Raw genomic sequence first — 25,766 nt, forward strand, 5'->3', positions numbered from 1 at the left:
TAAATATCTTTTTTTTTAATCGAGTTTTAAAAATTAAACAGTTGTGCAAATACTTATTGCTTCAACATTTCTATAGATTAATTGTTTTTTTCTTGTTAATTTCGCAACTTACATAAATAGCTATTTTTTTTGTAATCTATCTATTCTAGAGATTTCCGAGAATATGTAGAATGTCATTGTTTATAAAAAAATAAGTTAATAAATTATAATTTTACATAATTTTTATGAAAATTGATCGGTATACGAATACTTTCTACACCCACTGTATATTTATTGGCAATGTACTACAGGGATTATTCACTTGTTTATGAAAGCTAAAGTTTGTTTAAATATAAATAGACAAATTTCAAATTATGAATGAAAATTTTGTTTGAAGAATAAATAACATTTATATACATATAGAGAAAGATACGTTTCAAAATGAAGATATTAATATTAGATGGTATGTCTCGTTTAATCAACTGCTTTGTTGCACTAGTGCCAAGATATTCGTAAACTTGCTACCAAGCTCTAGTTAAAATCTGATTTACAACTTGCTAGACCAAGTGAGACGTACCTTCTTATCTGCCTTCGTACGAGGAATTTGTCGACCAGACAATTCGATTCAACAACGAAACAGCACCGATACCGATAAGAAGATAAGACGAGATACACTGATAACGCTACCATCTCGCAACCATCTAAACGGCTAATTAACTTGTAGATCGCAATCACATCACTGCTAGAAAATCACTGTTAGAAAAATGTAGAATAAAATTGAGGAATAACGTATAGAATATCCTAGAATTTCAGAATTATTTGTAACATTAAATATTAATTATGAAGGAAAGTTTTCCAAAGAGGGATCTTACATTTTTAATAAACTACAGATAGTATAGAACCTAAAACCTCTTTTAGAAAACCTAATTATAAAAGACACTCTCTTCACGTAAAAGACTCTTCACATAAAATGAAACAAGAAAAGTAAATCAATTTGTTCAATGCTTAAATAAAAATGTTCCAAAACAAATTAAAAATTAAGATGCATAATTTCTTAATAAAAGTAATATCGAAGAACTGTAATGGACACTTTGAATAATTTAAATTGAACGCTTAAAATGATGAAAATTTTAAACGGTAGAATAAAATGATTAAGTAAATAACGAATAGCCAGTGAAAAAGACACTTCCTTTTCGAAAGTGACGCTTCATCGAACAGAATTCTTCTCCGTGCAACAAAGGAAGCCACCGAAGCGAGAGGGCCCCGCAAATCGAAGTACGTCTCATAAAAAGATAGTGGTTGCACGAGGACACTAGAGTTTGAAGGTGCCCTAAAGTATTCTCATGGCGCTCGACCCAATTCCATTCTCCGTCTCGTGTAATTACTAACAAGTGAGTTAGATCCATTCCACTTTTTCAAACTCGAATGTTTCCGCTCTGGCTCGACAAGAAGAACTCGTGCCAGAGTGAAACTTGCATCGACTTTAAAAGAAAAACAAACCCCCACAAACAATTTAGATGGTGAGGATCCTAAGACAAAAGCCAATAGGTATGATTCTAGAGACGCTCTATGCCATGAGAACAGTTATACTAGCCCAGAATACATTCTATACAATATATATTTATTATATATAATAGTGTGTCGTGATGATTTATTGACTATAGAAGCAGAATTCAATTTATAATTCATATACAACTGTAATCGTGCCGTTTATGGGGGCAGAATATCAATCGCCATCTCGCGGTGAAAAGGACGAACTAAAATTTCGATGTTTGGTCAGCGCCTCTATCGGGAAAACGCCCAAGTTTGTCGTGGAATAGTTCTCATGGAAAACGCTAGATAGCACTATTAAATAAAAAATTTATCTACCACACCAACAGTGCAGTATAATATAAACAATACAAAGTTTTAATGTATAAATCAACGACTATGAATTTAATTATGAAGAATACAATGAAAAATAGCGAATGTATGCAAAGGTACGTAACAAATTTCAATAATTTTACGAATTTCAACTGGTGTCGCCATCTAGTGTTTGGGAGAAGGAACTATTTGACGACAAACTTGGACGTCTTTGCAACAGATGGCGCAATACCCATATGCAGAAATCAATTTTTATATTTTTTAAAACTAAGCATCAGCTAAGTTTCAGTGTATAAAACAACTATCATAAGTTAGATTATGAAGATTACTATGTACAATTGGGTACGTATGCAGAGAAAATGAAAAATGTAAATGTCACGGAGAACCATTCTAGTGGTTCCACCTAGCGTTTGGGAGTAGGAATTATTTGACGACAAACTTGGGCGTTTTCCTAGCAGATGGCGCTGCCCAAAGATCGAAATTTTACGTTAGTTAACGACGCATATTGGACATATTGTTTTAATCTGATGCATTGAGCTCTATCCTAACTCGAGTGTGAACTCGAACAGAACATGAACAAAATGGGTGGTTCCGGTATTATCCTATAGCAAATTTATTTGTAGAGGGGGAACAAACGTATGCCGTAACATAACCTACCCGAGCATCGCTGAGCATTGTCGAGTGAGTTACTTTCAGGTTCTTTTCCGCATAAAATTGGATAAATACAATACAAATTGAATTGTGACAAATAATAAAATTTAGCTCTATACCAAATTGTATATATTTGTATGATCTAAATTATGGTATGTAAATTATGTATACTATTTCATTATTATGTCATTATTATTAATGTTTCTATCGTTTTATATATAAATAAAAAGGAAATAAAGTTCAAATCTGTACATAATTAATCTGTAAATAATTCCTAGTGCCGCGAAATTCAAACAAAGAGGAGTCTGTTCTCCCTCCACACATAAATTTGCTATAGGATAGTACTACCGGAACCACTCATCTTGCATCTCTCTCGGACCGGCTTCTCTCTCGCAGCTCACACTCTAGTTAGGATAGAGCTCAATGCTCTGATGGAAAAGCCGTGCACCAGAATACCTAAACACGACAATGCTTAGAAAGAACCTAACGAGATGCTAGACACGTTATTAAACACGTAGATTAATTAGCAATTAATTCAACCATCTGCCTCCTTATCTCATATTCCATCAACCCTCTCCATCACGCGTACTTTGACGCTATCTCGTTAAATCGTTCGATAAAATGAACTCCTTGCTTCCTGTTATTCCGTCGCCAAAAAAGAAAGGAAGCAGAAGGCAGAAGGCCAAAAAAGGAGAATCGTTTGGTCGTTCAAAGACGGCATCGATACTCCCTGTGCTTTTCGTCTTGTCATCGCGGTATAAAGTACTGCCTGCAAAAAGGAACGTTGAATGGTCGACGCCAGCATAAGAACTGGATCTGACTGTATCTGCGCTCGTTACGAGACATCCAAAGAAACGAAACAGTTGCCAGCTGCAGGTGGGTTTGCCAGATGACTGAAACGGTGAATGAAGAAGCGAAAAGAAACGTTTCGAGTTTCGAGCAAGGACAAGACAAATGCGAGCACGCCAACGGAATATCAATTTCGATTTCCTATCACCAAAAGTAGTCTATTTCTTTTCACATTATTCATGTCATTCTTTAGGTTATTACAATGATATAAGAGTGCTTCTGCTGCATCTGAAAGCTGTTATAATTACGTAACTCCGCAAACATACCAATTATCAAAAACAAATGCAAAAGATAATCAATGGTTCCGGCCGGGATCGAACTGGCGACCTTCTGCGTGTAAAGCAGACGTGATAACCGCTACACCACGGAACCACTTGGTCAACACATTTTTATAACAGTATTTTAGGAGTAGTACCTTTAAGTAAAGTTAAATACTTTATATTATGCTACATATATTTCACATTATTAGTAATAATTTAACCAAAGACTATTGATTAAACGAACATGATCTGATTAACTTATTTAAGAAAGCTTTCGACTATTATTTCGTATGTTTCCGCGTTTTCATATAGAATTTCATTTATATCCTCTGGTATCTTTATTATAGAATTGTAGATCGTGCCTTTGCCACGTGGTTTTGTTTGGATACATTACATCGTCTAGAAAACATACTACAAGAAAGCGTTACACACGAAAGCGAAGGTCAATGATAAACGACTTCCTTCTAGATAGTAAATAAGCATTGAAATGCCAGCACTTAAATATTATATCCGCGCTTTAATTAGTAACTCATTAACGAGCAATTAGGTGCCAGCCAGTGCTTAATCACCCGTATGTTATAACAGTACTTTGTGTTATCACAATGGAATGTACTGTGATCGCATATGCAGCAATTCTACGAAAACTATGGTCGCTAATAACGTTGCCAGACTACTCGCGTTGAGTTTTTGCCTCAGATGGCGATTTACGTGATAGTGTAACGCAAACTATGCTTAAATTAAGGAAATTAAGGAAAATGAAATAAAAGTAAGTATATCAATGGATCTATTTACAAATGACTGCAACAGAGACATGGTTAATCAGAGATTTTTATTGTTGTATAAATGGTATAAAGTCGAATACAATTAACAAAATCATAGTCCGGATGATGGAGCAAATAGAACTGGATTAAACATAGTCTCTCTCCCTTTATTATATTAACGAAACCAAAAATTAAAATGCCTAGCCAGTATAGATATCTTCCTGACAAATGAATATGCTTTGAATATTATACAGACGCCACACTCCTATTTCATCCGGATTTTGTACTTAAAAATAAATACTATCATCTATTAAGAAAGAGGATATTTTTTTTTACATTTGAAAAAGCACGATAACGACTAGTTGAAAATAAATGTTACGTCAAAAATATTTCGATCTCGCTAAACAAATTTTGTCGTGTTCCTTATTCAATAAAGTAGTAACTTCGTTACAACGGACAATTAAGTTTTGTACGATGTGCAAATATATAAATGCAATAATTGTTTCAATCATCGTGAAACACTTCGTTAAGTTTGATTTAAACAGTATATTACAGAATATTTTCTTATATGCTGTACGGATCTCTCGATAAGTATAAAGTACTAATAGCGTCGTGATTTCTCTTTTAATCTCTTCTTTATTTTCTTAAGCAAAATATATCATTCAAAACATTATCATATGAAATTTCTTGTGTTGATGAAACTGGAGGCTCGGCGTCTAAATGAGCCCCGTAAGTGTTGTTTTCCTGTACCTTTCAAGCATTTTTAAAACGTGCTGTTTAGAATTCTTAAGATTATTTTGTAACTTTATTTTTTACATAAGCCTGCAGAATTCATCTCCTCGAAGGTCGGCCTGGAACAAAGAAAAAGATCACACTTCTGTAGAACAAATTAAAACGTCGCTTTCATTAACCCAGATAGCGTAATGCAACTATTATATATTATCTGGTATTTATTAGTTACAAAAATTTAAGCAATTATTAATGAAAGTTAATTGTTTATTGAGAATCTTACGTCAGCGTCGTATTTTGCGTGCTTATTTGTGCATGCGTGTAAAAGTATATACACACGCACACTTGTAAAGTATACACGCACGTATGTGATTCTTAAATGACTTAACCATAATGGAAAGTACCATTTTATGCGATGAATAATCATAAACAATGTCAATAACGAAATTATCAGTACCTTTACCGCATTACGATTTAATTGAAAAGCGTGTTCTCTCTGTTGAAGGAGTTTAGGGAATAATTTATGCAGATTATAAAATAAGGTAAAATCAATTGTAAATATATACAATATAATTTATAATTACAACTAATATTTACACAATATAAAACTCTTTGGTAGTCTTTAGACTTTTTCTGTTAGAAAAAAACGTTTTCAATGCATGATTTTACCTAGTGAAATCCACAATGTCCTGATTAATAAATGTTCGAGCATGCACCAGTCTAACAAAATATGTAGCTAGCCTTGTATAAACGCAAATGAAAAATGAGTATTTTTGGCTAACCTATAATTGTGTTCGATACGTTATGTACCTGTATTCAATTAAATATATTAAATTATAATGTACTATTCACTCTTTAAATATCGTGTAATATCGTTGATCCCATTAGTGTATTATGATAAAGTAGGATAAGAAAATAGATTGATACACAAACAATAATATGATATTTGTTAATATTTTAATGCTGAGACTTGACTACTAACTTGACTATGTGTTAAATTGAAAATATGTGATAATAATACCAATGCTAATAAGTTACATTGAATATGAAATAATTATTGTAAGTTTATGTAAATTATTAGAAGTTTTATTTATGAATTACGTATACTAAAGACAATGTGGTTAACTAATGAAATGTTTATATTTTAATAAAAGATTATATTATTTTGAACACTCATGAAATTTTAGTTAAGCGTGAGCATGAAAATAGTGCTGTGATGGAGAAAAAAAACAAAGCCAAATAATTCTTTGTACTTGAAGCGCGAATTACATAAATCATCGCCGCCTATTTTAACGTTCGATAAGTTGAAAACGACTTACATAAATCGACTCATCAGAACTGTTCGGTCGCCCACTTAATATGGATAGAGATATCTTCTCTATGGAATAAGAAGATGCGTTGATAACACACACCCCGAATTTATTTATTATATTACATCTAACAATAATATTAATAAAAAGAATAGAATTTGAAATGATATCGACACAATGTTTTTTTATAATAACTGTAGAAAATCAAAATGTTTTATAGCCACATTGTCTTCGTTATTTAAATCGCTAAAAAGAAAGTAATAACTTTTGGAAATAATAAAGTTAATAATTTATTCCAAAAATGAAAGCTTGTCCGTAAATCTTAACTGTGATTGAAAGTACCAAAACTAACTAAAACTAATCAACAGCACATTTGAATTTCATAATTACTTGTTAACGTTCATTTTTATTCTTGTTGTCATGTTTACATGCTATTTACATACCTGTTGATGGTGAAGATCCTCGGAAGTTCGAAAACCCAAGTTTTCTCTATGCCGAGATAAAGATGTGGACAGTTGTTGCCTTTTGCACTCTGAAGTAGCCATTTCCTATTAACAAATTAAACAGTTTACATTTATTATAACGATGAAACGGTTTCATATCAGCGGAACTCATAATATTTAGAAGGAAACTTACTTCGCCTTCGTTATTAAGAAGTATAGTTGTCATAGTATCTGCTGTAAACCACTTTTGACTCTTCATGACAATATTTGATGGTGGTTCATGTGTAGCACCGATATCCGAAGACCATACCATTACAGTAGCACCTGCTTCTATTTTTGCAGTACGATGGAATTTAAATACTGTTTCCAGAGACCCAGCTTTGCGAATAATTTGCCATCCACTGAGTCCTAATTCCTTATTGCCTTTATTAGTAAGTTTCACAAATCGTCCTTGGGGATCAGCTTCTGTAATCTCTATGTCACCTCTAGCTGTACCAGATACACTGTAATCAGTACTACTGCGTTCTTCACTTTCTTCTAACAAAGTGCGTTTTCGTTTTCCACCTCTTAAAGGAGTGTGTCTCGAAGGAGTACTTCTACCGGTAGACGTTGTTGTACTTGATTGTGTAGGCGTGATATTTAATCTGCAGATGAAAATCGTTAACAAAATGAATATTTGTTACACCAAATATATGTATATTATTGTATAGTATATTCTAGCATATGATACTATTTTACCTGGCTTCTTCAGATTCCAAGAGTTTACGATATGCGGCAATTTCTAAATCAAGGGCGACTTTGATGTCCATGAGATCTTGATATTCTTGTAGTTGTTGAGTCATCTCATCGCGCATACGCGATAATTCTGTTTCTAAGGATGCCAAACTTTCTGCATGACGAGCCTTCTCATTCTCGCGTAAGTTTTCTAAATCCCTATATGAAAATTGATATGGTAAGTTTGGTAATAAATGCAAAATATTATATGCTCAACAGATTTAATATAAATATTACAGTATTACCTGATTCGTGCATTGAGAGCGTTATTAGATGCTTCTAGTTCATTAATTTTTTGATTAAGTCCATCAATCCTTGTCCTTGTTTGTCTCAACTCTTCGACGGCTATACTGGCAGCCCCGCTATTACGTTGAGCGTGAGCTGCCAAGTTTTTAATCTTTGATTCATACAATAACTCAATTTCTTCTCTGTTAGCTCGCATCTGTCCTTCGTATTGATCTCGTAATTCTTGTAAAGATTGTTGCAACTTTGCTTCATATTGTTCAGCAAGACGACCATCTATCTCTGAGATTTCGATCTGTCTTTTTGTTCTTGTTTCTGTCAATTCTTGTTGATAAACTTGATCCTTGAAACTAATGTCTTCTTTCAGACTCTGAATGCTGTTTTCAAGGACAACGCGTTGCAAAGTTTCGTCTGCAAGATGCTTACGAGTATCATCCAACAAAGCTTTTAGTTTGTCTACTTCTTGCTCCAATTCCCGTTCTCTATCAATCAGTTTTTTACGTTCTGCTTGGGATTGATTGTATTGCGATTGTAGGTCGTTGCAGCGAGTTTCGTATAGCAACACACTTCTTTCAGCAACTTGCAAGTCCATTAGCTTCTTGTCTAACCTGAAAAAAATCATTCACCTTAATAATTGAAATGAATTAATTTCATCTGTGAGATGAACTTATAAGTAAGTAAAATCTTTATAGTTGTCCTTACTAAGAGAATCAAAAATGTATACATGTAGTTACGACATAAGATATCATGATCGAACAAATACTACAAAATTAACATTTTAATTACTAAATATTTTATTTAAATATAAGATCAAGAATATTATCAGTCATTTGTATTATGTATATCATAGATAAATGCTGTAAAGTATTAGAATATTGTCATGAAGGCGCATATTTTCGAAACATTAATTAAAAAAATTGTCAACAAATGTAGTTTATTCAGCTGCGCCTTTAATTTTAGAATTACCGATGAACATAAACCGTCCAAGTATGTTATGTAATTTTCGGAGAAGTGAACATTTGTAAATGCCCTAAAATGTATACAAAAGGAATACTTGAACAAAATCTCGATCATTTACGAGATTCCAACAGCCGTGAGGAAGAGGTGAGCTCGCGTGTTTCTATTTCAAGCAACGACCCACATCGAGAATTTTATTTTCTACCGTACTGTCTTGAGCGGCCTTAAAATTCCGTTACTTTAATATTCCGTAAATCGATAATTTATCAATGATATCTGTTAATGTTGTTCGAACGAAACGCTATCTTCTGGTCGCAAAAGAATCGTATACTTTGAAAAACCAATAAACTTAAAATTAATCCTATGGATCCTCCAGAGCAAATACAACATTTTCGTTATTTAATTTTAAAATTAAAAAAAAAAAAACTAATTTATTTGTGTTTTTCAAACAAATATTCCAACCGACATTGCAGAAAGTATAGCGTGAAAATTCAAACATTAATAATCAAACTTTCGTACGAGTTTGGTATGCGCATACTAAACAAAAATGCACAAGTTGGATATCAATTTGACGTATGACGAAATTCTCTCTCGAGAAATCTCGAGTTTATATTTTCATGCGAGGACAAGCGTGTTAACGCCGCTCCTTTTACGAGAAACGTCCTTTTTTAATCGTTATAAAAGCAAGGTTGCCATTCGAGTCATTCCATGCAACGCTATCGAGCTGATAACCGAACTACTTTACGAAATTATAATTATCACAAGTTCAAAGGAGAGACGAAATGATTAAAGAAAAAAAGGTAAAAATATTGAGCGTGTCATTTCGAACTTTAGATAGTTGAATCCGCGGGTTTTAGTGAGATGTCGACTTCGTGAAACAAAAAAAGAAGATAAGCGGGAGGTCCCCCTGTTTATAGAACCTACAGCGGCTTCACTGAAAATGCTATGGCTGCGCCTTTCACTCAAAACAACATAACTTTTATGTACTTTTCTATGTTATCGTACATACATATAAGTTCTTTTGTGTAAATTTGTTTATAATTCTGAGTTTGCTTAATCGTACCGAAGCCTAAACACATATTTTCTCAAGTTTTAGTCAGTCGTGTGTCTAAATGTTTCGCCAGAACTCGAAGAGCTTGAGAAAAGCTCAAGGCATTTTGATAAAATTCTATACAAGTCCAAACATAGTTTCAACTCAGATTATTTAAAAATATCACTAAAACGTGAGCAATGCCGCGGTCAAAGCTAATTCGAATACATGTATGTTTAATTAAAAATATTTATATGAAAATAATTGAATGTCTGCATTCACCATTACGCGTTTTCATGAATTTCTTCCGTTTCATTGATCCTAGTAGTTCCAGTTTGTTTAAGGATTTTACCCGTATTTTTATCGATTGCTCAACGCTCGCTAAAAGGAGGTCAATGTTTTCAGTCGAGGTTATACTTGCGGTGGAAAATGACATCACCGTCGTCGCATAGTAAGCGTGACGCAATCGGTCGTAGTAACGTCACGTTTCAACTTAGGCACACCCGAATATTCAAAAATTTGGTGGTAGATCTCTGTTGTGTGATATCCCTCCGGCCATAACGAGTCCTCCACTTGCGCGACTAATTTATTCCAAAGCTTTCAATACAAGTCCAACATACAAAAATCCAATAAAGATTTTCTATAGAATTTTATTTAAGTAAACAAAACTTGAGGAAGAGAAAATGTCACGTTAACACGTCCATAAATATAAAACATGTATCAAGATACAAGGGCACAACCATATATTAATAAATCCAACTTTACTGTACTTTATATTTTCACTAACATTTGAACAATATCTTTTTAATGAAATTGTTAATTTTTATTTATAGTACAGCTTTTATTTTTAAGTTAATATTACTAGTTATACTACATGAAATTTGCATGAAATGTATTTTCTGTATATGTGTAATGTGCATTATAAATGAAATGTATTTTCTGTATGTACTTTCTATATGTGTGTAATGTGCAGTATAAATGAAATGTATTTTCTGTATGTGTGTAATGTGCATTATAAATGAAATATATTTTCTGTATATGTGTAATGTGCATTATAAATGAAATGTATCTACTTTCTGTAAAAATTTTTATAACTATATTAAAACAGAATACAAATAAATGGAATTAGCATGATGGTATGACAAACTCATCTAGATAAAACATACACTGTGATTCTATGAATGAATCCTCCCACTACTAGTGTGCCTGTGTCAGTGTCTTTCACATATGACATTTCTCAAAAGTACAATCAGTTCCTTTGAATTGTATCTTTGTTTGTGATTCTGATTTTACTGAATTAGAAGTCAACGTTATTTAAAGACCATGTATACATTTTAAAAATTAAACTACAAAGTGTTATAATTATGAAAAACTTGATATGCTTTAACATATTATATTATATATAATATTTAATATATCAATGTATTAATATATCAAAGCATACTTAATGATTAAGACTAGTAGCAAACGTAAATAAACAATAATTTTATATTCAGAATCATTAGGGTGATTATGCAGTAAAGATTATGTGCACTTCATTAGGCATGTATGCACAGAATTGTATCAAACCATAATAACATTCCTAAGGTGTAAATATAGTGATGTTGTAATCATAAGAATCTAAGCAAGCATAGAATGTATAACTGTTCAAACATGCAAAATTGATTACATTACCCCCACTTATCTTATTGTTAAACTTCTTATTTATAACAGAAAAAGTACTAAATCTATATCCTCCTAAATTTGTTACTTTGTAGCATTAGCATGGAAATTTATAGGTACTATAAACTACATTCTGTAGAATATGCACACAAAACTGTACAAGTATAAAATTGTATGATAACTTATATACCAACAACTAAAACAAAACGTTTAAACAAATGAATAAAACGTAAACGGCGTAACAGTCTCGGCCCTATCCCTTCGACTTCGAGCCTGCATCGATTAAATATGTCGTAAGACACATTATAATTGTACAAATATACAAGACGAAAAATATTTACTTGGACTTGAGTTCTTCGTTGCTGTCCCATAGCCGCTTGGTATCAATCTCGAGTTTCGCTCGTTCTCTCGCGGTGTCATCCAGTAATTTCCTTGCATCGGACAATTCATGTTCGTACATCGACTTTATGTTGGATACTTCGCGTGTGATAGTCTCCTGGCTCGTCTGAACCTCCCGCGAAAGTCGGGAATTCTCCGATTCCAAATGACGTACTTTGTCGATGTAACAAGCCAACCGGTCATTTAGATTCTGTAAATCCTGCTTCTCTTGGAGACGAGAATAACGAGTCGGACTCAAAGGACTTCCTGGCCGTTGGCCGATCGGCGTTGACGTGAATTGCGGTGATTGCACGCCGCTACTCGAACTGGTCACCGATGCGACCTTCTTACTCGCTTTCGTTGACATTTTTACGCGATATTTAATCCCTTTTATTGCACTATCACACGGCTCCGCACTATCGAATCATCAACTTGGTGCACAATAACACCGTGTCCGTGAGAGACGCTCTTTGCGGTTAAAAAACTACCGAAGCCCAAATTCCTCTTACCCTCGGTCAACGGAAGAACTGTTTGCGATGACGCCAACGTTAACGAAGCAACCTTCTTACGTGCATCTTTATATCGCGTTACTAAACGCCAGAGGACGCTCTGATAGGTTGTGTTTGACTACACACGCTATCTCTCGACCAATCCCTGATCACTTCCTCATAAACGGGAACCAATAGAAAAACGTTTACACGTTAAGCTTGAAGGTAGCTTTCACTGGAACTTAGAATAGAGTCTCCGAAATCCGCGATTTCTTCTTACTTTAAATTTCAATTCGTGTAAATTGAAACATAAATTATTAAATGGTCTTTTCAGTATATGATAAACATTCGCATAGGGTGCACAACATTAACTAGAATGTTGTAGGTATATTCTCGCAGAATATTGACATGTATCGAAAAAATGTTCAAACAACTGCAACAACCTTTTCGATGATCGTTTTATGCAATTTTTTAAATACATCATGATAACATTTAGACAAGATTGGAGGAATATTACAAACTATACTTTATATATTTATGCAATATTTGTCCAATAAAACCCTACAAAATTTCATTTAAAGTACCCAAAGATTTTTATATTTTTTAGATAGGACTAAAGTTTAAAGGAATCTATATTTTGATTCTATAATATCGATAAACTGTCAACAAATGTTATCTAATGATAACTTTCCTTTTATAGCTATATAGGGCTTTCAGAATCTAAAAAGAAAGAATGTAATTCAAATCAATGATTACATATGTCCTTGGCCAACTTGTTTATTTTTTCGTTTCAAGACAACTTCAAAATACGTTGTAAGAAATTCAGTTTAACGTTTAAAGTTCTCAGGTATCCACTAGAGGGCAGTGCATTAGAGATTTTTGAAATATCTGCAGTACTGTAAACGTTGGTGTCCGTGAGAAACTGAGAAGTGAACTCATACAAAATAATTAATTTCTTACAAATCACAAATGTTTTTCGTAAATTAATCATCCAGGAAGGTTCACTACACATCAAAGGATTATGTGCATTTTAAGAAAGTGCTGGTGCATTCAGGATTGGTGATTAGATTGTTTGTAAATAATAATAATACAAGTAATTACCATGAAATCTTGACATATTTTTATGGAATAGTTTTCATTTTGTCTGAGACGACTTTCTTGTTGTTGTTGAAAACGAGCGTAGAAATAATCGATAAATAAGAAGGTGAACATGTGCGATCTCATAGATTTAAATAGCCCTGACACAAAGGGCTTGTTGAGCACTCAACTTGCATCACCTTTAATACCAGTTCCTAAAGATACAGCATACGATAATTATAATGATCATGCCAATGAAACAAGGTCTTTAGCAACAGAAAAACGTAATAGCTTAGAAAATAACCCTTTTGACATGGTGCTACACAAAACTACAGAATACATTCAGAAAAAACATGATCCTTTTGAGGTGACTTTGGAAAAAGCACTAAGATCAAAACGTAAAAAAAATTCTTCTGTTGATTTTACAGACAGTCTTAAACAAAAAAGATATTCTCAAAAGTTGAAAATGAACAGGACATTAGATGAATCTTTAATTAATAGGAAACTAAATCAGAAAACTGTATCTACTAATAAAATAGTTAATGAAAACATAGTATCTGATTCGAATAAAACTAATATGTTAAATGATGAGAATACTAACAATCCATCTACTATCGATGTTCAAGATGCTAATTTGTCCATTTTGAATCAGTCTATAATGAATGATACATTACTTGAACCATTCAAAGAATTGAATAAAGAGGAAACAAACTCTATTTCACAAAGTAAGACATTAATATGTATGGAATTAGATAAAGTTAATATTAATAAAAAGCCAACTTCTCCCACATTTTTGAGAGTACCAAAACTTCTTCGATCTCATTCACAAGGAGAAAAAGTATCTCCAAAAAGATCATACTTAAAACATTTATCACTAATAGAATCTTTACGTACAAATTCTGAAAGTGGTAGTAGTATACATTCAACTGACTTCATGAATGAAGGATTTTTAAATAGTCGCTCTGACAGAGGTTCTGTATTGTCAAGCATATCAAATATTTCTTCAATGAATAGATTAAGCTCTGTTTCTTCTACAAGTTATTTATCAACTATGTTATCAGATGGCACTATTAATAGAACATTCCTAGAAAGTTGTTCATCAGAAAAATCAGATAATATGAAATTAACTGAACAAACCGATTTTGATAAAGAAATAAACTTGGTTTCATCGATATCAATGTGCTCAATAACAAATGCTTCAAACAAAGCTCATTCTTCAATGTCTGATTTAACAGACCAATTTAATAAACTAAAGGCTAAAACTTTAGAACTTCGTGTTCTTGAAAATTCTCCAAATGAAAAAAATGAAATCGCATCTATCTCTTCCAACAATGTCAAAGAATGTATGACTGTAATGGAAAAAAATGAGGAATGTAATACGAATAATAAACTCATAGATGTTGATATATTTACGCCAGATATGAGCTCTAGTAAAGAGCAATCCAAAAGTTCTATTTCAGATGTTTCATCAGATTCAGTATTTTCTGTAAGTTTTGTTTTTTATATGACTTGAAAAATTAGTAAAAAAGCATTACATTTTAAATGAATGTATTTATGCTCATTTTTCAGGAAGAAAATAAAATGAATAAGTCAATACTTCACGAAGCAAAACTCCTTGCAAAAACTTTTGAAGATTTGGCTGTAAAAACAAGTTCTGGATGTAAGTTTTTCTTACGCATAATTAATTTTTTTTAAAGATATAGTAGGCTCACAATATTAATATTTTTCATTCATTACAATCTCACATTGTTTTGCTGTTAATACTTCTTAAATGTTTAACATTTTTTAGTATGAATATTATCTAACAAAGTTATTGATCTAAGATTTCTAATTAGAAAGAATAAAAATATTACACTAGAATTATAAAAGACAAAACTACTAATAGCAAGATATATATAATATCTATTTTATTATTTAGCAAGCATTGATGATCTTATTACAAATAATTCATCATGGACTTTAGAATTATTACCAGCATTTGATGACGAAGTAGATAATTTAATTGAATTACCCACATCTCCTAATATAAATACTATAAATTCAGCAAATGAAAAAGTTGTGGAATGTTCATATAATACTGATTCATGTTCAAATAAAAGAGAAACAAATATGAAAGATTTAGAAATGGAACTTATTGAACCAATATCAGTAGAAAAACGTGTTGCAACTGCAACACTTTTATTGGATCTAAAAAAACTTATTACAGCAGAGAACAATATGGAAGCAAATAAACTACTAGATAATTTAGAAACAGTTTTAGGTATTAATTGGAAGAATAATACCGAATTACTGACTACTTATCTTAATTCAACCAATGATTTATCAAAAAGTCCACAAAAATCAAACAGTTGTTTAGAAATAAAAAACGTAACAGAAAATAATATGGAACAGAGTCAGGAGGATAATTTAAATAGTAGTTTGTCAAACGATGTGAAAGGATCAGTAATTTGTGCAGATATGAATTTGAATGATTCAAATATGAGTAAATATTCTGTTGATAATCAAAAGAATGTAAAAGAAATAAATGATAATGAAAATGAGCTGGATACTCAAAATATATGTAAAAAAGACTCTTCTTGCAGAACAGATAATAATAATTCTTTTGAGAACGAAAAAATTGTTATGGAACTTCTTACAAACCTAGGAAAACTATTAACTGGACAGACGAAAGAACATTCAAGTTTGAATTTACTTAAAAATTTAGGAAAAGTATTAAATTGTGCTTCCAATAACTGTGATACGAATGAAAATATAAAAAATGATAGTAATAAAATAAAAATCCAACATACTTCAAAGAAATCTAAAATAAAGGTCGAAAATAAATCGCGTACTTCAATTTTATCTAAATCAGACAACAGATTAAGTTTAGATTTAGAATCAAAAGTAAGCAAATTATTAAAGGAAATCCATTAAATCTGTTAAGTATAATTTTATTAATACACTCAATCGAATCATTTTGTAGAAACAACCAGTTAGTAAGAATTTTATTAGAAGAAGTATATCAGTATCTCAAACACCGCCAACTAAAAATTTACCTCGTCCGTTAATGTCTAAGGGCAAAAATGCATCGCAACTGAAGCAAGTTACAAAACGTTTTCCTAGCGATCCTGGCTTTATTAGTTCAACATCAAGTACAACAGTTATTACACATAACAACAAGGAAGACGTAGAAAAAGGTAATCTTTCGCTCGTTTAGTATCGACAAATCGTAACACGGATATAATTAATCTATGCTTATTTCTAAATATAGGATCAGTAACGGTTCCAATATTAGATTTACAGAAAGAAAAAACTACGATGATCAGTTCCGTTAAAACTAAATTGAAAAAAAAAATTGGTGGGGATATTTCACAGAAAAAGGGTCCACTGAAAGCTGTTCTGCCCATAGGCAGTATGCACAAGAGAGGTACAATTAAACGAAGAAATGTAACATTAATTATATTGTTTAAATATCATTTATCGAATGTTTTACTCTTTATGTTGTAGAAAGTATTAGTAAGAAAGTAAGTCCAATCACGGACGCGGCAACGCCACCTAAATTCCATAAAATTATTAGTAGTACGCCTAATTCAATACATAGTACCGCAGAAAACAAATGCACTACAAAAAGATATTCACGATCTTCAAAACCAGTGGCTTCCTCCACTCCGGATGCTCAGAATTCTAAAACTTGTAAAGTACAATCGCAAATAACTAACGGTTTAAAGAAGCGAAACTTTTCTTGCGATATCTCTCCAGTAACTACGCGTGTAAATCTTAATGATAGTAATGGAACAAATAATAGTCCTAAAAGGTAAGGTGCAATATTATATTTGCAAACAAAAAGAAGATTGTAACAAATGAGTTTAACTTGTGCTTCAGAGTTAGTAAACTACCGTCCCCGAAGAGAACAACACCTAAACGTTGTCCAGTGAATTCTAGCATTCCAAAATCTCAGACTCCGCCCGTGAGTAAGAGATTGAATTCTTCGTTTGATGTTAATCAGTACGAACGTTTGTGCAAATCTCCACAGCGTTTGTCGCATAAACGATCGATTTCTCAAAAGAATTCACCAATTTCCATGAGAAATACTAATGGTAGTACACAATGTAGTCCTCTAAGAGACAGTAATAAAATTATTCACAAAGTGAAACCGATCAATCTGGTATATATTAAATCGCATTTTATTAATAAAATGCAAATTTGAATAAAACGGTTAATTAAAATTTTTTTTTTAACAGATCTCGAAACTCCGACGGCACAGCATTGGTACCAATGTAATGGAAAAAGAAAACAATTATATTTAATCTACAAAAGAAATTAATTTATAATCGATTATGGTTGTGCTATTAAACAAACGTGAGATTCTTTACAGTTTGCGTATTTTTTTACTATTACGTTTTTTATACTTATGTATTTCGCAATAAAGTAATCCGTTTGAAATTTGAGGTGGCAGTATATATTTGTTATAAATTAATTATATAAAATCGATGTTTTCCTTATTTTCTTATAGTGTATAATGTTGGAAATAACATCCTCGTAAAAATTGTATCAATACTCATAAAAATCACGGAGCTATAAGCGTTTTCCGCACAGGTGTCGAGTGCAAAACACAAGAGTTAAATTTCTGCAGTTGTATTAAACAATTAGAGTACATACGTTAATAGGTATAATATTGTTTTTTTTTTACTATTAAATACGTTATTGTCATGTTATTTACCTATAGAATGTCCTCGAAATCTTTGCTGTATACAGGCACAATGAATCTACATATTTAACGTGGAAAGCTAAAATTATTGCTAGCAAAATGTTTAAATAAGAAAAAGGATCATTTAAACTCATCACGTGCGACACGTAACGTAAAATTTGCTTACGATCTGTTGCGTCAGATCCGTCTATCTGAAAACAGGCTCAAAAGGGAGCTATTCAGCCGGGAACGAGAACAGCAGCGCTCGGGAATGGCCGATACATCACGGTCGTTTTTAAAATCACGCAAACAGTAACGTATCGCATGTAAATCACCAGCAAATTTCGATCACTCCGTTTTTTTTAATTTGAATTTATAAAACACGCATTTTACTCCGCGTGCATGAAGGTTAAATCGGCGCTCAAACGTTGAAGCCTATAGTCTTTAAAAAATAAACATTCAGAATATGTAATCAAATATTAACGATAGAGAAAAAAATTCCCATTTCTTTTACGCAAAAGAAGAATCAATACTCTACGAGAGATATTTTGTTTTTGCCGTTCAACCTGGTCAAGCAGAAAAACGATATGAGAATATATTCTTATGGTTACCATTCGTAGAAATCGAGTAAAACTATTATAAGTAGAGAACGGTTAAGTCGTTGGAAGAGGTGCGCAGAAGCCGGTTCTTTGCAGGGCGCTAACAATGGTATCGCCGTGCCTGGACGGACCCGTCCCCGCAAAAACTGCGCTCCGCGTGTTCCGTACTCCAGCGGCGGTCCGTCCACACTCGCGTGTAGCCGCACCCGGCTTGGCGCTCTTCGGTTTTGTCCAAGTAACTCGTACAAGCGGCTGCGAGGAACGTTCGCCAGCAATGCAAACGATTTTTCGTGAATTGTCGGAACTGACAATGGCAGTGAGGTGAAGTGCGTCACAGTTTCATCGGAGTTCGATCTTTTTGGGCGTTCTGTACTACAAAGAGAGCTGGCGCGGCGCGCACGAGAGGCCGCCTCTAGAAAAAGAGCGCGTCTCGCGCGTTGCGCTACATTGGAGTACGACGATATATACGCGTGAAAACGTTGGAAGGACATCGGAAATTGGAAAGAGAGTTTTGTTCGTTCGATAAACAACAGCGGTTAAACGCGCGTTAAAGTTTTCCAAGTTGCGTGTCGGCGAGAATTTTCGGCTGAATTGCGAACCGAAAGTGTAAGAAGAAGAGGTTGGCGCGCGCCGAGGCAAGGCTCAGGAGAAGACCGCGTCTCGCGTGTCGCGATGTGCTGCGGTGGCTATTGTGCGACACAATCATCGAAGCTTATCGACATTCGTGGAGCCGTTGTATGTGTCCGTCGCGCACGGTAGCCGATAGACCCAGAAAGCATTTCGCGAGCAGTCTGTGCACAGTGTCAACGCGTACGCGGACGTATACGGGGAACGCAACCGGCGGCGATATATCCCGCGTGGTACGTATACGCACGTATATAGGACCGGCGCTAGAGTTACCAGCGCCCGATGTAACTCCAATTTAGGCGCCTCCTTTTAACTCACGTTGCAAACTAAAAACGAGTCGAATCAGAGTTTGTAATCTTAAAGTAATATGTACCCAACAAGATAAAACATTTCATTACGTAATAATATTGTGTAGGCGGCTGTCAAGCATGAGCGCAATCTTTTTTCAAACTTCGCTCCTTTTCAACTAGATAACTTGTCAATGTTTTTCTCGATGTTTGTCTGATTAGTTGATATAGAAAAAGGTAACTTTAAATCCGATAAATGTGTTTGCTCGATTAATTAAACAAATTTTTCCTTTTTTCTTATTAAAGCACCCCTAAAGACGCCCTAGTACCGTGTATCGTTCGTTTACACGCAAAGCCAGCCCTGGACACATACATTTTCACGTAAGCGCGACACGTACGTGTGGCATGCACATTCGCAAGGACTGGTGGACTCGTGGAATCGTCGTTCGGTCGCGTGTATCGAAGTGGCCTGTCGCGAAGCGCGCTTAACAGAGAGATCCAACACTGTGGAAAACTTGTCTGCGTACGGCAAGAGAGATCGGCGAGAGAGGAGAGGTATCCGTCATTCGACGATTGGCGCGTGGCATAGACGTTCGATGGTCACTTGGCGCGTATGTAGTGCAATTATATTCCCCGGTTATCCCGTTTCGTCCCCGTGAAACAGGCATTATTTATGGGTGCATGGATCGGTGCATTTTCACGAGCGAAACAAAAGACAAGGAACGAACGGTACGCGGCCAGTGTGAACACGGTACTCTTTGTTCGGTTCGCCGATATTTCGATAACGATTTATTCGAATTTTGAATCGTGCCAGACGATTACCGGAAGGAAGTTACGTACGCGGGCTGAAAAAGTATCACGACGTCGAAAGTGCGTGCAAAGGGTGTGAAATGCGTCGCGCTGCAGTTCGATGTTCGATCCAGCAGCGGCGGACGACCTGACTGTGTCAGATTGCCTCTCAACGTCGTCGTCGTCGTCGTCGTCGTCGTCGTCGTCGTCGTTGCACCGTGCACCTCTCGGCTTCAGTCCAACAATGGATCGGCGCAGCTGCGGTACGCGATTCGAAATTCTCTCCCGGTAGCGAACGAACAATAGAAAGTGATCATTCGTGGGCTCGCTTGCGAGCCGCGTTTAATCGCTTTGCGGCTCGGTGATTGACTCCGAAACGTTGAAGCAGACATTTCGCGCGTTCCGACTGCGCCATAGATTTTGCACATTATTGACTTCGTCGATCCGTGCAATCGATAATATTGCATCACGTTGACGAGTTTCTCCGGATTGTGTTGCCACTTTTCGACGACGATACACATTCGTCGTATTAGGAACGAGTCAACGGTGCGGTACACGCTTTTATTGTAACGCATTATTTAAATTTGTTTACCTGTAAGCACGATTCTGCGCTCGATACAAAAATGGGTCTATAGGAGCAGGTTCTACCGGTGAAAATGATCGACTTTTTGAATCTGCGCGTCGTTTTAAATGCAATCAAGAGCTTTCGGTACTCATGTGACGTAATATAATAGATTGAAATACGCTTTACACGATAAGATTCGCGGTTGCACGAACGATTTAACGAAATTCTGAAGATTAAGCGATGTATGACCAGAAGCAGATAAATACGGGAAAATATAGAAATTTGCCGGGTCAGTTATGACATCACGTGGTACGTATACAATAAAAACGTGCAGGAAGCACAGTGGAAACCGTTTCTGCGAATTTAACGTTGCTATCGAACGTTACGGGGACATATATCGCGAGGCATCGCGTTCCAGCGCAAAACGTTTTATCGACGCGTAATAATGCAGCAACACCGAGTAGAAACGCAAATACTCCACGAGGAGCAAATCCTGGAAGCGATAGATCAGCTGCGTCGACGTAAAGCGCGACCCGATGCCGACCGTATCTGCAATTACCTGCTACGGAAGTTTTCTGTAGACGCACGAGACACTATCGCCGATCTGCATCGGTTGATCGAAGCGGAAAAGGTGATACAGGTTGATTACAAAGGTAACACCAGTTATAGAAATGCCTCGAAATGGTCGCGATTGCAGCTTTACAAAAATCGGCCGGAGGGTTTCGTGAAGGAAAAATTGAATTCCGGGATGGTGGCGGGTGCCGTGGCCGAGCTCGTTGTCGAGGAGCCGGATTACCTCGATCAAGGTGTACCGGCTTACAGGTTGGTCGAGCAGCTGCTCGATGGTGTTTCGAATCCTACTTCTAGACGCATGGTGGAAGATTTTCTTGGAAAAGAAGTGGCTAGTGGTAATTTGACGCGTTTGTCTAACGGCAATTACTCGCTGGTGGCGACGTCTGACATGACAACCACCGCCGAACCAACGCATCGTGAATCATTTACCCTCGAGAATGGAAACGCGCGGCGGAAAGAATTGCAAACTGTTTCCTCGACGACGGATGGACTGTACGATTTCGACGAAACCGAAAACTTGACGATTACGGACTCTAGATCGAACACGCCGAGGTCCTCGCGTCAAGCAAGCCCGAAACTCGAACCTCAAATTAGAAAAGAGGAATGTTTCGAAATAGTCGTCGGAAGGAACGACAACACCGAATCGTCGGTGGAACACGATTCCATAAAGGAACAGGATTCCCAGGAACCGTCGCAGACTTCCGTCGAGGATGTGAAAGATGAAGCCAAGAATACGGATAATCAATCTCATAACCTCAAAAGGTCATCGAAAGCTGAGCGTAAACAGCGCTTACTCGTTCGAACAGATGATCCTATGGACATAGAGATCAAATTTGAGGATTATCGTAAAGACAATAAAGAAGAGACAAATTCGCAAAAAGAAAAGAGGGAAGAGTCCGGACACCTTAGCGAGGAACGAGAAGATGAAGATGCGGGAAGGAGTTCCACTAATCCTTCGCCTACTCCATCTAATGCCAATGTTGGTGGATTTCGTAGCGCTCGGAGAAAGGTATTTATTTCAATGATCATCGAGTTAATCTAACGAATATGGCCGGTATTAAAGAATAACATTTTTCTATAATCACAAATTAAATTGTTATTTTTTTTTAAATTTCTTAAAGTTAAGAAAACGATACTTTAAAATATGTACTTAAATATATTATCTTGTAAAAAATCTGCTTCTCTGCCATGAGTACTTATATTTTCCTTGGCACGTCTCCAAGAATTTTCAATTGTATTTGTGTATGTACCAGTATTATAATCTTACTGTAATTCACAAATAAATATCAGGGTCCTTCAACATTTGATGCTGGTCATATTTGCCAAATTCTCCAGTTATACATATGACAAACATTATTTACCGTATCGAATACTTTCACTAGATTTATATATACAATTAGCGAAATGAACCAAAAACATGCATGTTTCAGAGAGCAAAAAAAGTGTTTGATCCTTCTGACAATAATCTTGTAAAACGAAAGCGTGGAAGACAGCCGGGTTCTCAAAATAAGTCTTCTTTGTCTCAAGAGTCTCAAGATACTTCCAAACCAACTGTCAAAGATGGACCTTGTAGACAATGTAGTCTTTGTGCCAAAGAAAAGCAAGAAAGCTTGGTTGCTTGCCGCGATTGTACTGTACGAGGTATGTATCTTAATAGGAAAATATGATGAATTATTCAAATTAACATGTTTAAATATAAATTTCATTTATAGCACATCCAAGCTGTATTTATAGTCCAGAAGAAATGATCCAAAAGGCAGGAAGTAATTGGCAATGTGAACGTTGCAAGAGTTGTACGATATGTTGTGAAACTTCAGATGCTGTAAGTTATATTGAACAAATACATTGTTATATTTATGTTACCATATTATAATTTATTCACATTTAACAGGGTCAACTCGCGACGTGTTTCACTTGCGATGAAGCTTATCATTATTACTGCCATACTCCACGAATAATAATTCCTAAATCCAATTCAAAGTGGCAATGTAATGACTGCACCCAAAAGCAGTATAAAACAAATATAAATCAGAATATTAGTTTGGTTACAAGCAGACCTGACACACCATCGAATCCACCTGTTTTACCTCCAGTCTTAAGTCCTCAAGTTTCTCCTGCCAGAGCATCCTCTGATCAAATGGAGGATGATAGTCCGAGAGATGGAATTGATCCAAACATACCTGATGCTTCGGATTGGACATCTGAACAAGTGTATCAGTATTTTGCAAGACTTTTTCCAAAGGAAGCCGAAGTGTTCAGACTACAGGTGCTTACAATTTCTTCTGTTTTATTTGAAATTCCTTTATTTATGTCAATATTTTTATTAACTTTCTATGTTTCAGGAAATCGATGGTCATTCTTTACTGTTGATGAAACGGTCTGATGTTTTGAGTGGACTGGATCTGCTTTTAGGTCCAGCATTAAAAATATATAGGCATGTACTAAAGCTTCAAGTGCGAAGAGATGATCCAAAACTTTATTGGCTGTAAATGGTTTAATTATTTAAGAAGTTAGGATAATATTTAAAGAAGGTTAAGCACTCATTGTATTGTACAGACAAATTCTTTTTATATTTAAGGATTGTGAATATTTTTTTGATTCGAGATAGTTTTTCATATTGTACATATCGCAGTTATCTTGAATTGAAAAAATCATTCTTAGCATAACAAAATTTAAAAATACTGACAAATAAGAAAAGGATAATTAAAAACTGAAACATGTTGTTTGTTTTCTATCAAAGTACTTTTGTATTGGATAGTTTATACGGCTTACCATTAGTGTAAGTTCCTGTATCGATGCAGTAGAATATACTTTTTGTTTAATAACTGTAACCAATATTTCCAGAAGGTGCTAATTTTCTCACTTGTTAAATGTTGACATTAACTTCATGTCCCGTGATAAAAATTCTAAAAATTGTTCTATTTAAATAAAATAATTCGAATATGAGGAAAACGGTAAATAGTATTTGTACATCTTTGTATCATTTTTTTTTTTATTTTTTACAATACACAGCAAGATAACAAATATTTATTAATAATACAGTACACTTGTCAATATCCTATGTAAGGAACATGATACTTTGGTTTGAAATATACTTTCTTATGCATTAAATATATCAGTATTTACAATATACTCCCCCTTCAATTAAAAAATCCCATTATTACTTTCATAACATACAAGAATCATATTTTGAATATTTTTAACAACTCTTTACAAAGAGAAATTTTATTATATTTAATTTTTAAATCAATTTCTATAACATAACCAATAAGTAAACTTTGCTTATATAATTTGATTCCTTTAGAAATACAGACGACACTTTTATTAGATGATCTGTAACAATAGCTTATATATTCTTACAACATTGTATTCATAACACTTATATTCATCTGTCAATTCATACTTATTCCAATTTAAAACCTATTTGACCATATTCCGTAAACCTACGAAATAATAACATTACGATAACGTAAAAGTAATTTCATTTGAAACCATTTGTAATCTTGGTAATTATATAATTAATCAATCGATTCATTATTTTAAATCTCATTAAATCGTGAACAATTGAACATTTAATACTAGTACAAAGGTAAAGACATTACTACTTTTGTTAATACTTATAAGCAATGTCTTACTCTAATTATATAATTACACATCAATTTATATGTTGAGAGAAAATATCAAGTTTATACGTTTCAGTATAATATAGCTAGAGTATCGAAAAGTCTTAAATTGTACTTCAATATTTATAGTAATATTCATTATGCATTTACTATGTCATGTACCATACCACATACCAAAATTCCACTGAAGTAAAATAGTGTACATAATATTTTAGATCTATTCTCATCCTTACATTGTACTATATGTACTTGCATATTAAAGTATTTCATTTTTCTCTGCATGTAACATGGAAATGGAAGGAAAATTTTAAACAATGATTAATATTTTCACGTAAGACAAACTAAGTCAATAACTATTGTAAATATAAACCATCTTTCTAATATTAATCGTTTTAAAGTGTTTATTTTTATTTATTTTTTAACATTAAATATGAAGAACACCACAAAATATTTGTATCAACTAAACATGTGGTTTAAAAAAAAAAGTAAAGAGATCATAATTTCCGTGCGTAAAATGATATCTGTTTAAAAAAAATATAATCTATAACTAACATTAAAGCAATTAAAAATAAATCGTTTTAAA

The 25,766-nt window shown here is 34.1% G+C and overlaps 3 protein-coding genes, 1 long non-coding RNA gene and 1 other non-coding gene across 7 annotated transcripts; 3 read left to right on the plus strand and 2 right to left on the minus strand.

The window, feature by feature from the left end:
- Window positions 1–3,641: 3,641 nt before the first annotated feature.
- On the minus strand, window positions 3,642–3,714 carry Trnav-uac (transfer RNA valine (anticodon UAC)). The gene has a single exon. It is a non-coding gene; the product is annotated as a tRNA-Val (tRNA).
- Window positions 3,715–4,040: 326 nt separating this feature from the next.
- LOC128872520 (uncharacterized) lies at window positions 4,041–6,264 on the plus strand. The gene is made up of 2 exons (XR_008456206.1): window positions 4,041–4,368; window positions 5,185–6,264. It is a non-coding gene; the product is annotated as an uncharacterized LOC128872520 (long non-coding RNA).
- On the minus strand, window positions 4,413–12,451 carry LOC128872503 (lamin-C-like). Of its 2 annotated transcripts, XM_054115274.1 has the most exons (7): window positions 11,853–12,451; window positions 7,865–8,470; window positions 7,584–7,778; window positions 7,039–7,489; window positions 6,846–6,950; window positions 6,412–6,470; window positions 4,413–5,214 (listed from the first exon to the last, which is right to left on the minus strand). In XM_054115274.1, the coding sequence occupies exons 1-6, from the start codon at window positions 12,254–12,256 to the stop codon at window positions 6,447–6,449; spliced, it is 1,785 nt and encodes a 594-aa protein (XP_053971249.1). In that variant the 5' UTR covers window positions 12,257–12,451; the 3' UTR covers window positions 4,413–5,214; window positions 6,412–6,446. The 2 variants fall into 2 exon arrangements, with proteins under 2 accessions (XP_053971249.1, XP_053971248.1); XM_054115273.1 differs by lacking the exon at window positions 6,412–6,470.
- An 800-nt stretch (window positions 12,452–13,251) lies between these two features.
- Window positions 13,252–17,881, plus strand: LOC128872497 (homeobox-like protein HDP1). Of its 2 annotated transcripts, none has more exons than XM_054115249.1 (8): window positions 13,252–14,940; window positions 15,024–15,114; window positions 15,373–16,337; window positions 16,417–16,630; window positions 16,729–16,860; window positions 16,941–17,247; window positions 17,316–17,598; window positions 17,675–17,881. In XM_054115249.1, exons 1-8 carry the CDS (start codon window positions 13,588–13,590, stop codon window positions 17,738–17,740), a joined length of 3,411 nt encoding a protein of 1,136 aa, XP_053971224.1. In that variant the 5' UTR covers window positions 13,252–13,587; the 3' UTR covers window positions 17,741–17,881. The 2 variants fall into 2 exon arrangements, with proteins under 2 accessions (XP_053971224.1, XP_053971223.1); XM_054115248.1 differs by having other exon boundaries at window positions 13,254–14,940; window positions 16,705–16,860.
- An 822-nt stretch (window positions 17,882–18,703) lies between these two features.
- LOC128872502 (uncharacterized) lies at window positions 18,704–25,673 on the plus strand. The gene is made up of 6 exons (XM_054115272.1): window positions 18,704–19,579; window positions 19,940–22,569; window positions 22,991–23,201; window positions 23,273–23,382; window positions 23,452–23,826; window positions 23,903–25,673. Exons 2-6 carry the CDS (start codon window positions 21,433–21,435, stop codon window positions 24,047–24,049), a joined length of 1,980 nt encoding a protein of 659 aa, XP_053971247.1. The 5' UTR covers window positions 18,704–19,579; window positions 19,940–21,432; the 3' UTR covers window positions 24,050–25,673.
- The last annotated feature ends 93 nt before the right edge of the window (window positions 25,674–25,766 follow it).

The sequence above is a fragment of the Hylaeus volcanicus genome, chromosome 2 (assembly GCF_026283585.1).
Source record: "Hylaeus volcanicus isolate JK05 chromosome 2, UHH_iyHylVolc1.0_haploid, whole genome shotgun sequence".
In the NCBI taxonomy this organism is placed as follows: domain Eukaryota; kingdom Metazoa; phylum Arthropoda; class Insecta; order Hymenoptera; family Colletidae; genus Hylaeus; species Hylaeus volcanicus.

What these genes read in the sequence shown, in the direction of transcription:
- LOC128872502 (XM_054115272.1), top strand. Translation starts at nt 21,433, where the DNA reads ATGCAGCAACACCGAGTAGAAACGCAAATACTCCACGAGGAGCAAATC. An exon ending in CCGCGATTGTACTGTACGAG is followed by an intron (nt 23,202 to 23,272) that starts GTATGTATCTTA and finishes TTTCATTTATAG; the next exon opens with CACATCCAAGCTGTATTTAT. An exon ending in CCGAAGTGTTCAGACTACAG is followed by an intron (nt 23,827 to 23,902) that starts GTGCTTACAATT and finishes TCTATGTTTCAG; the next exon opens with GAAATCGATGGTCATTCTTT.
- LOC128872497 (XM_054115248.1), top strand. Translation starts at nt 13,588, where the DNA reads ATGTGCGATCTCATAGATTTAAATAGCCCTGACACAAAGGGCTTGTTG. An exon ending in CATCAGATTCAGTATTTTCT is followed by an intron (nt 14,941 to 15,023) that starts GTAAGTTTTGTT and finishes CTCATTTTTCAG; the next exon opens with GAAGAAAATAAAATGAATAA. An exon ending in ACAAATAATAGTCCTAAAAG is followed by an intron (nt 17,248 to 17,315) that starts GTAAGGTGCAAT and finishes CTTGTGCTTCAG; the next exon opens with AGTTAGTAAACTACCGTCCC.
- LOC128872503 (XM_054115273.1), bottom strand. Translation starts at nt 12,256, where the DNA reads ATGTCAACGAAAGCGAGTAAGAAGGTCGCATCGGTGACCAGTTCGAGT. An exon ending in AACGAAGAACTCAAGTCCAA is followed by an intron (nt 8,471 to 11,852) that starts GTAAATATTTTT and finishes GATTTTTTTCAG; the next exon opens with GTTAGACAAGAAGCTAATGG. An exon ending in TTGGAATCTGAAGAAGCCAG is followed by an intron (nt 7,490 to 7,583) that starts GTAAAATAGTAT and finishes TTTCATCTGCAG; the next exon opens with ATTAAATATCACGCCTACAC.